Source organism: Callorhinus ursinus, unplaced genomic scaffold (assembly GCF_003265705.2).
Source record: "Callorhinus ursinus isolate GAN/ISIS: 27379988/994484 unplaced genomic scaffold, GSC_fseal_2.0 scaffold121, whole genome shotgun sequence".
Taxonomy (NCBI): Eukaryota; Metazoa; Chordata; class Mammalia; order Carnivora; family Otariidae; genus Callorhinus; species Callorhinus ursinus.
In genome coordinates, this window is record NW_027397183.1 from 120,090 (window position 1) to 130,658 (window position 10,569).

Consider the following 10,569-nt stretch of genomic DNA (forward strand, 5'->3'; position numbering starts at 1 on the left):
TGCCCAAGGTGGGAGGGGACCAGAAGCTACAGATGGAACATAGGGTAGGGAGGGGTAGGATTCTTGCCAGAGAGCAAGCTGTTCAACATAAGCAGGCCCTGGCAGGCAGGTAGCACAGGGCTGAGTGAGCACCGTGTGGGTCCTCTCTTAATGTTTGCAGACAGACCCTCAACCTCTAACCTCTCAGGTGGTCCTCCAGAGAAATAAGCAGTTGTGACTGGTTACTGGACCTTAGGCTTCAGCCTCAGCCTGCCCGATGGAACCTATGGAAAGTAGGGGAGAGGTCAATGGAAACAGTCTAACTCTGCCTGGAACTGTTCTGGAATCTGGGGAAGCTGCTAGATCCCGTGTCTCTGGCTTTGTTCAGCAAGGTCACCTGCCAAGAGCGGCAGGACGCCAGATAGGAAAGAATCCAAGAATCCAAGCATGGTCTGATCTTTCCAACGCTTTGTTTTTGAGGCAGTACAACTGAACCCAAGTGGTCATTCTAACCTTTGCCTTCCTTTCTCCCATTTCATGGGAAAAGATGTATGTATGTAGTGGTGGGAGCAGGAGTGTGTTCCAGTCCTCCTCTACTCTCTGTCTAGAATCTTCTTTGTTCCCACTCTTTTAAGGTCCCAGGGATTTGGGGGGATGGCTGTGCCCCCAACATAGACACAGATATAGTTGATCAGGTGAGGACTGGTATATGTTGGGGAGGGGGACAGGAGGCAAAAGGAGATTTTTCATTTGTTTCTTTTGCATTTTGTTTCTTGCTGATTTCTCCACAGCCACAATCACAGGCTAAAGTCTGACTATGGGAAACCCCAGTGACACGTCCCACAGCCCCTCCCCCACCGTTCCACGCACTTTACACTTTGGAGAGCTAGAAAAGGAATTACACCAATCACCACAAAGTGCTCAATAACTCTGGAATGTTCTCTTTCAATTCCTGCTTCCTACTCTGTTCTCTTGGCTGCCTCTACCTTAACACCTATTACCACAGCCAAACCAGGCTTTCAAGGTGCTTTCCCTCAATGAAGTCACAGTCCCTATTCATTTTTTACAATGGGGTCAGAAATATCTAACACGAGATTGCCAGTCTCTATCATCTGCTGCAGTATATGGAATTCAGTCTGCCTGCCTGAATGTGTTTGGAGAATTTCTTGAAGGTTCTCTTGCATCCCCTCTTCATGACTTCCAATGTTTTAGTAGGGTCGCTATGACAGCATCCCAGCTATCTGTGCCTGCCTCCTTATTCAGTCCCTATTCTGGACACGCAGCTCGCCCGTGACTGTTGCATGCCAAGTGGCTGGAACCAATCAGCTCATCGAGGGCTTCCTTGGAAGCCAATCAGAGCCTAGGGAAGTGACCTCACCCCAGGGAGAGCTGTGTGGGCGAGAAAGCATCTCTCAGAGCTGAGTGTCCCTAAGTCACTCCCCTCCTCCCCACCCTCCGTACTTCCTGTAAAGCAATACCGCCTACCCCCTCTACTCCAAGAAGGGAGTGAGAAAGGCTACCTAAATTCCACAAAGGAAGAACCAAAAGGGAAACTGCAACTCAGCCACCAAAGCAGTTTCTGGAAGTGGAGAATGGGGGTTCCCCTTGCACAGACCTATCTTTCAATGTGGGGTCCCGGGGGGCCTGGAAGAGGGTGTGTGCTGAGGAACAATCAGCACCTCCTCCCTACTCCCTCCCTGCCCCTGGCTTTCTTGATTCTCTCTCACAAAAATAGCTGTAATCTTTCCTTGTAAACAAGGACAAGCTCAAGGTCAAGTGTGGGAAAGAGAGAGCCCGTGTCCTTGTGAACACATGTGAAAAGAGACAATCCGTGTCCCGTGGCCTGAGGACCAGAGGCTCAGAAGCCAACCGGTCTTCAGGACATGGGCTGTTCTTCTCTACTCCTCACTCTGAGCAGCCTCATAGATGAGTTCCTGAATGTTCCCTGGCAGGGCTAGAACGGAAGCACGTGTCTCACCATTACAGTGGGAGGGAAGGGGTAAAGGACAGGAAGGCTGTAATCCCCAGTGTGTCACACTGGACTCTGATGGGTAAGGAAAGAACGGCTGAGCTAGGCACTCCCTTTTTTCCTCCAGGCCTCTCCCACCAGGCTTCGCCCTGCACAGAGAGGCAGATAAAAACATTTTATTTAAAAATATAAAGCTGGCCTTACTCCTCCAAACTGCACACACCCCCAATTATCTTTCACTGTACAAAAGTGGGCGGGGCTTATGTATAGCTCTCTGGGCTCTAACAGCACCAGTGTTTCTCTGACCCTTCTTTCTTTCTTTCATACAGTTAACATTGTATGTTAACATTGGTCCTTGGCCCTTTACGGGAGCTATCTGTCCTCACTGTCCATTTCTATCTCCGGGGCCAAACAGTTTATCTGGGCTCTAAGCAAATGATTTGCCTGCCCACAAAACCAAATAATAGGGACAGTTACTCTCTGTATCTTAAACCAAAAAAGATCCAAAGGTCCAGGGTGCTGCTTTGTCAGTATATAGCCTCATCCATATTGTCATCACTGTCACCCCCAAAGTCCTCTCCGTTGTCAAAATACGACATGATGTAATCAGTTTCCTGAAACAGAACAAAAAGAAATCAAAGTCAGGCTTGCTTTCGGCCTTGTCCTTTCTCCCGGTGTGTCAGGACCCTCCCCTCCCCAGGAAACCATCCCAGGCCTGGGAAGTCCCTTTGGCTGCAGTTTGCTCTTGAGAAGAACCTAGGGACACGTGAAATGGAGGGCATGATCCTCCAGGGCACATCTCCTCCGGCTCTCCAACCCTCTAGAGGGAACGTCCCTGGTGCACGGAGTTGAGACCCCCAGAGCTGATGAGGAAGAGACGGGAACTGAGGTTGGAAGGAGAGCCCTTTCACCTCTTCATGTTCTTCTTCATCATACTCCTCTTCTTCTTCCTCTTCCTTCTCTTCTTCTTCTTCTTTCTCCTCATCTTCCTCTGAAGTCACTTCTTCCTCCTTTTTCTCCAGGGTCTTATGCGGAGATGAATAGAAGGAAAAACTCAGACTCAGTTCAGAGAAGGGAAAGGATGAAGCACACATGGGCCTAAGGACAGGGCACGGGTCTGGGATCCAGGTGGTCTCTGTGCACATTTCCTCCTTACCTCTAGTTTCTGTATTGTTTCTTCCTTATCTTCTGTGTTCTTAGGGGGCCTCTTGGGAATCAGGATGGTGGTCCCTGGTCAAGGAATCAAAAGGTGAACCATCAGAGAGCAAACTTCCTTATTAGCCTTCTACCCCACCCTCTCTCAGAGATGATGTTACTCTGCTGCCCTCATGTGGCCACCATGGCATCCAGCTACAATACTGCGTAGAGTGGGTAGGAACTGGGAGGGCAGGCAAGACCACCCACAGCCTCTGGCCCTCCAGCTGATGAAGGAAATCCCTCTTCTGCCTCCTTTTCCCAGATAGACTCACGTTCCTTTTGTAGCTTCCGCACTCGGATCTTTAGCTCCCGGGGTAAACGTCGCCAATCTGGGAACAGCGGGAACGTACAAGTCAGTAAGACCCTGTCTGGGGTTTCCTATGAATAATTGGTTTTAAAGGAGAGGTAAGAGACAGGATAATGGTGAGGAAGGAAGGGGTTGGGTCAAAGTCGCTTAGAACAAAACTGTGGCTTGGATGCCTCTAGGAAAGTGGGGCTATTTAATAGGTTTTCAGGGAGAGTCGGAGAGTGTTTTGGAGCACATCCAGGGCTCCAGTTTGTACATACTGAGTAGAGTGGAGGGAGGAACAGAGAAAGGTGGACGGGTTGGTGGCTTGTGGCATCTCGAGGATTTAAAAAAAGGGAAGTCAATGAAAGGGCCCATCACTTACCAGGGTTCCAATCGATGGCATTGTCAATCGGCCCTGACATCTGATATTTGTCTGAGTAACGCTCCACATCTGAGGGGTCAGAGGCCAAGGGTCAAAGTTTTATCCTTTCAGAGCCCCGGAACAGGGTTGTTCCTGAGGGCCCAGCCTTCTCAATACTCAGGCATTGTCTGTTCCTTCACCCCAAACCCAGAACCCAGGGGGTCAGCTTCCGTGAGGACCGTGAACACTGTGCCACCCCAAATTTTTGTTTTTGTCATCTCCCTTAACCCAGAGGGTTAACCCACATTGAGAGGTAGTGTGGTACATTGGAAAGTATACTAAAGAGCAAGAGATCAGGGTTCAAGTCTTCCCTTTACTCTTTGTTAATGGGGCCACCAGGCAAGTCTTTCATCCCTCTGAGCTTCAGCTTCTAAGGCTTCAACTGGAAAGCACTGTTTGTCAATACACTCAAACACTGCACTTCCACACCAGCTGGTAAATATCCACTATCCCAGGCCTCCCAATGACTCCCCTTCTCTGGATCCTCTTGGTCTCCTTGGCCTCTCCAGAATCCTGCTAACCTTAGGAGGGCTTCTCAGACACCCAGCATCAGCCTCCCTTCTGATTGTTTGGTGCCTGTAATATCCGACCTGTTAACCATGTTGATATATTCCATTCAAACCTATGAAATGAGCACCGTGAGGCTTAACCTCTTACTATCTCCAGACTGTCGTGAGACTCAGAACAAATCACGGATACTAGACTGCATTTCAAAGGCGGGGGTAATTGTTATGATCTCCCCAGCTAGACAGTGAGCTTCCTGCGCCTCTCCTGGCCTCTCGGGGCCCCCAGTGGTGCCGTGTACAGGGCACTACTCATGGAAAGGCGCTCAGAACATGATGCTCGCATTCCAACTGACCTCTCTTGGGGACAGCTGGCCGGATGAAGTAGGGGAGCTGCCTCATGGCCCCTCGTAGCTCCTGCTTCAGCGCCAGGACATACTCCCCTTCCTCTCCTGAGGGCAGGGGCACTGGGCGGAACTCCAAGGGCTAAGAAAGTGGGGCAGTGGTCAGTCCAGGGGAAAAAAAAAACACTAGAGTACAAACCTAGAAGGGTCTCTCCCCCCAATTCAATCCAATGCTCCCACTGACCAGAGGGCCAAAGAAAAATGGGGGGAGCAATACAGCATTTTGAAAGCTGGGGAGCTGGGAGTGTAAGAAACTACTTTGCCTGGAAAATATCCCATGTGAGTTGGAAGCACAGAGACAGGCAGGGGCAAGATGAGTGTTATGGTGGCCCACGAGGAATCCAGGATCACATACTGTGAGCCAGGGACACACAAGGGGGACAGACACTCACAGGGAAGAGTGGAGAAGGCTGCAGGGTGGGTGGGGGCAGAGCATCCCCCTTCCCAATGCCCACAGCCTCCATGTTGAAGGTCAGCTGGCCCCGGCCACGACCCCGGCCCCCACCCCGACTGGCCATGGTGGAGGGGGCCTGGGTATTCAGTGATCCAGTGAGAAAAACCTGATAAAGACAAAAACAAAAAGAAAAGTATAGTAGAACGATGGGAAGCCAGAGAGGTACAAGGCACTCAATCTTTTCTCCTTAGGACCCAAACAGCCAGTGTAATCCAACAAATTTTGATGGGGAAGGCATTGTACCAGGCAGGGTATTTCTGGAAATACAGACGTGGATGAGACACGGTCCCAACAGGACAGATAATTGCAGCATAGTGTAACTGTAGAACAAAAGGGAAAGTGGGGGTGCCTGAGTGGCTCAGTGGGTTAAGCGTCCGACTTTTGATTTTGGCTCAGGTCATGATCGCAGGGTCATGATCTCAGGGTCGGGAGATGGAGCCCCGGCATTGGCTCCATGCTCAGTGGGGAGTCTGCTTGGATTCTCTTTCTCCCTCTGGCTCCCCTCACTCTCTCTCTTTCTCAAATAAATTTAAGACGGGGGGGGGGGGGGGGGGGATTAGACCCTTGGATAAAACTTCCCTCCCTCCCCAAGATAATGTGGTATTTGTCAGCATCTGCATATCTCCACAGAATCTTTGAACTCTTTCTCTCCCTGACTTTCCACACCCAACCAGGCCCCAAGGCAATCCAATGCAATGACTTTCAGCAAAACATTCACTAAGCATCTACTATGGAAAAGGTAGTGTGCCAGGCACTGTGGGGGCACCGGGATAAGTCATTAGTCTCACTGTCAGTGGTGGGAGGTAGGAGTGAGGAGAACCATTACAATCAATTTATTTATTTTTTTTTAAATGCAGCTTAGAAGCATGGAATCTTAGAACTGGAAGGGCTGATAGAATTACCTAGTCTAAATTCCCTCCCAATGCATGTTATTAGTCATTTAAATTCCAGTGGCATTTCCTGGAGAGAGGGTGTCCATTCTCTCCCAAGGCAGCCCATCCCATAGTGATCAACTCTGACGAACTGAGAGTTCCTTCTGCTACTGAACTGAACTTTGCTTCTTGTCATCAATCTGAAGGGGCCAGTCAGAGGCAGATAGGATGGAGGATAAAGTTATCAAATGAAAATGAAACTTGCAAGAAATGATATTCCAGTGACAAAGAGCACATCTAGCACCCAGATCTTGGTTTCTAATACCATTTTCCAACAAAAGGAACCAGGGCTTCTTGGAGAAATGGCTGGTTCTAGGGCTGGAGCAGGAAATATATAATGTGCACTGGAAGCATCTTCTAGTGCCAGAAAGCAAAGAAGCACTCAAAACAACAACACACACACATAAATTGGTGGGGCTATGTCAAAAGGGCATTAAGAGTCAACCGAAAGAGCTCCCAATGGCCAAAACTGGAAGAATTTGAGCAATAAAATAAATAAAGTAGTATTAGATTATAACTCCATAGTATAAAACAAGTATCCATGAGTCCACACTGATATAAATAAATGATTAAATAAGTTAATACATGGGGGGAAGACAAACCTCTCATGTAGAATTCCAAATAAATTATGTAGACTCCACCCTGAAGAGGGGGAGTATAACTTTCCACTCCCTAAGTGTGGGCGATATATAGGGAATTTTGTCTAATTCAACTTAGGAAAGGGGAGAGTAACTCTACAGTGGAGAACCTGGACAAACACTACCTCAGTCTGGTGACCAAGGTCAACATCAACAATATTAAATTACGTTGCTAGTAAGGGTACGTACCCTAAATAAGATGGGAGAAGGGAGAAAGCTAGAAAGACGGTGATGGTGAAAGGAAGCTTGATGGATCACAAGGTCTCAAGTTTGGCAGAGCGCTCAGAAATCATGTATTCATTCGTTCAACAAATAATTATTGAGCATTTACTATATGCCACACACTATGCTAGACAACGGGGATTATAGTGAATCCTCTACTTTAGACACGCGTCCTTCCTCTGATTAATTGTATTTAGTAAATTGTTATACAGTTTCTATTTACACATCTTTACTAAGAGGACTCCCTATCTTCACTTTGCAAGTTATTCCATTTTTGGATATTTGCTCTTCAATTAATATCCAACAAATACTCTAAACAAGAAACATATGGCTCAACAAAATGCCCTAGCTGGTGAAAAAAAAAGATTTAGAAATATGTAGAAGGTCATCTATTTTGTCAGACACACACATACACATTGTTTTATATGCACATACACATTTATGATGGAAAAAAAAAGTTGTTCTTGAAGGATACACACCGAAAATTAATGTTGGCTAATTTGAGGTGATGGGATTTGTGTGGTTTGCGGGGGTGGTTATGGGTATTTTAAAGTTTGTTTTCTATACTGAATAGGTATTGCTTTTTTATTAAGAGAAAAATAATAATTGAAAAATTAAAAATATAGCAACAGAATAGTAGATGAGATTAATAATATGTAGCAGGAAGGAGAGGGTAGAATATGTGTGTCTGAGGAATTTGGAAAGTTTAAGATTCAACAAAAAATGTGAGGAAAAAATGGCTGTTAGTTAACAGATTAAACTGTGATCTGATTGAAAGAACATATTAGGGGGGAAAGGATGTCTCATGGACACTAGAGAAGGAGAAAGAATTTGTGAGCATGTCTTCAGGCCCTTTCAAGGGAAAGGACACGCTAACCTACTGGTTTAGGTAGTCCTGACAGACACAGTTCTAGCAGTGGGGATGGGAGCTGGTTTGATCGCAAAGCAGTAAGGAGTCAAGAAAAGGTTGTAAGCTTTGAGGTTAGACAAATCGAACTCCATTTCCAGACACTAACCAAGTAACCCCCAAGGATATGGGGTAAAAGGAAGACAAAATTTTATTTAATTGAGGCAATAAACTGGTGGTTGGAAACTATAAACCATCCATTTCTACCCAACTCAGGTCAGGAATCTACGGTGTGTCTCTTCTTTTGAAGACTGTGATTGAGTCTAAATTCTTGAGGATATGTAGGGCCTTCCACAATCTGGTCCCAAACTGCCCTTCCTTATCGTCAATCCTCCCTAGAGCTCATCCTTGTACTCTCCTTCCCCCAAACAACATCTCATATACCTGATACTTGCTCTAGTAACTGTATTGTGGTAGAAATTATTAAGAAGCCAGTTTCAACAAAACATACAGAAAAACCATTACATCAAATTTCAGAAAGGCAGTACATGTAGCGGTTAAGAACGTGGATTTGAGGGCGCCTGGGTGGCTCAGTTGGTTAAGCAACTGCCCTCGGCTCGGGTCATGATCCTGGAGTCCCGGGATCGAGTCCCACATCAGGCTCCCTGCTCAGCAGGGAGTCTGCTTCTCCCTATGACCCTCTTCCCTCTCGTGCTCTCTATCTCTCATTCTCTCTCTCTCAAATAAGTAAATAAAATCTTTAAAAAAAAAAAAAAAGAACGTGGATTTGAATTCCAGTTCTGTCATTTCCTAGCTACACAACTTTCAGCAATTAATTTAATATCTCTAAACCTGTTTCCCCATCTATAAATGGGAATAATAATAATAATAAAAAACCATCTTAATTCATTCAACAAATATTTACTGAGTGCTTGCTATATGCCATGAGAACTCATGGAAATTCAAATGAAAAAAAAATCATACCAATAGAATAACTGTGCTAAGGACATGAATAGGCAATTGACAAAAGAATGATTAGTAAAACCAGTCTTCACTTATCAAATTGACAAAGACTTAAAAAATAATCAGACTGCCAGTTTTGTTCTGTTTTGTTTTTTTGAGATGGGCACTCTCATACCTCATTGGAAAGATTGTGTTTATACACAGTCTGTCAGGGGAGCAATTTGGCCCCTTGAATCAACAGCCTCTTAAATCGTCATACCCTTAATCCAATAATCCTACTTTAAAAAAATCTATCCTGAAGAAATAGTCAGATATGTAAGTACAAGGATGGTCATCATAGAGCTATCCATGGTAGCTAAACTTCTGGAACAACCTAAATGGTCCAACGAAGAATGAATGGTCAAAAACAATCAAATGTCCATTTTTGACCATTATGTAGAAAGAAAAATGACTTCAAATAATACTTAAAAGCAAAAAAAAAAGTTCACAATATAAAGTGGAGGGAAACGTGATATAAAATTGTATTTGTTGTATAGCCTGATTTACATAATATACACATACACATATATACGTATATATGCAGAAAAGAAATTGAAAGGATAAGTATTAAAGTAATAATAATGGGGGCACCTGGGTGGCTCAGTCGTTGGGCATCTGCCTTCTGCTCAGGTCGTGATCCCAGGGTCCTGGGATCGGGCCCCGCATCGGGCTCCCTGCTCTGTGGGAAGCCTGCTTCTCCCTCTCCCACTCCCCCTGCTTGGGTTCCCTCTCTCACTGTGTCTCTCTCTGTCAAATAAGTAAATAAAATCTTTAAAAAAAAAAGTAAAGTAATAATAATGGTCATCACTAGATCATGGTCATGAAATAATAAGCATTTTGATTTATACCTTTATGTGTTTCCAAATTTTCTAGAATAAACGTATATCACTTCTTTAATCAGAAGCCAAAACAGATGGTTTTATTTTTAAGAATGCTACTGGAATTCAAATCCATGTTCCTAACCAGGACAGCTCCCCCTCTTTTACAATGAAAGTGAGGAATGCATTTCGTTGAGCTATATATTTGTTTAGAATATTTGTTGGTTATTAATTGAAGAACAAAGATCCAAAAATGCAATGACCTGCAAAGTGAGATAGGGAGTCCTCTTTAAAATAGAAGCTGGATAACAATTTACTAAATACAGTTTATCAGAGGAAGGATGCATGTCTAAAGTAGAGGATTCACTATGATTCCCATTGTCTAGCGTATGTCTGGCATATAGTAGGTGCTCAATAAATATCTGTTGAATGAATGAATGAATACATGATTTCTGAGGGCTCTTCCAAACTTGAGACCTTATGATTCATCAAGTCTCCCCTTACCATCCCAGTCCTCCTAGCTTTCTCCCCTCTTGACTGTGGGAGCAATTATGTTACAAACCACTAATTTAAGAGATCTTAGTTAGATATTGTATTGTATTGTATTTTGTCTTTTATTAATTGTTCCCCAAATACGTTAGGAGTTTAAATTCTGCCTTCCCAATCAATTCCATTCAATTAACCTTTATTGGGCACTTCATATTAAGTACAAGAACATGCCTACAAAACCTTATATTCTCAGAAGAACAGAAACATTAGAGAGCGCACTAAGGGCTCTAATGGAGAGGTATGCATAAAATACTATCGTCAGACTGGGGAACGGTTAATTCTGAAAAAAAAAAAAAAGGAAAGAAAGAAAGAAAGAAAGAAAGAAAGAAAGAAAGAAAGAAAGAA

At 44.7% G+C, this 10,569-nt stretch overlaps 1 protein-coding gene across 1 annotated transcript in view; it reads right to left on the reverse strand.

Moving 5' to 3' along the window:
* Positions 1 to 719: 719 nt before the first annotated feature.
* POLR3GL (RNA polymerase III subunit GL) overlaps positions 720 to 10,569 on the reverse strand; it is a 10,455-nt gene continuing 605 nt past the window's right edge. The window contains exons 2-8 of the mRNA XM_025858479.2: positions 5,155 to 5,322; positions 4,715 to 4,844; positions 3,817 to 3,885; positions 3,418 to 3,474; positions 3,105 to 3,178; positions 2,860 to 2,973; positions 720 to 2,562 (exon numbers count right to left, since the gene is read on the reverse strand). Coding sequence (XP_025714264.1) covers positions 2,476 to 2,562; positions 2,860 to 2,973; positions 3,105 to 3,178; positions 3,418 to 3,474; positions 3,817 to 3,885; positions 4,715 to 4,844; positions 5,155 to 5,280 — 657 coding nt within the window. The 5' untranslated portion in view covers positions 5,281 to 5,322 and the 3' untranslated portion in view covers positions 720 to 2,475. The remainder of the gene's footprint in view (positions 2,563 to 2,859; positions 2,974 to 3,104; positions 3,179 to 3,417; positions 3,475 to 3,816; positions 3,886 to 4,714; positions 4,845 to 5,154; positions 5,323 to 10,569) is intronic.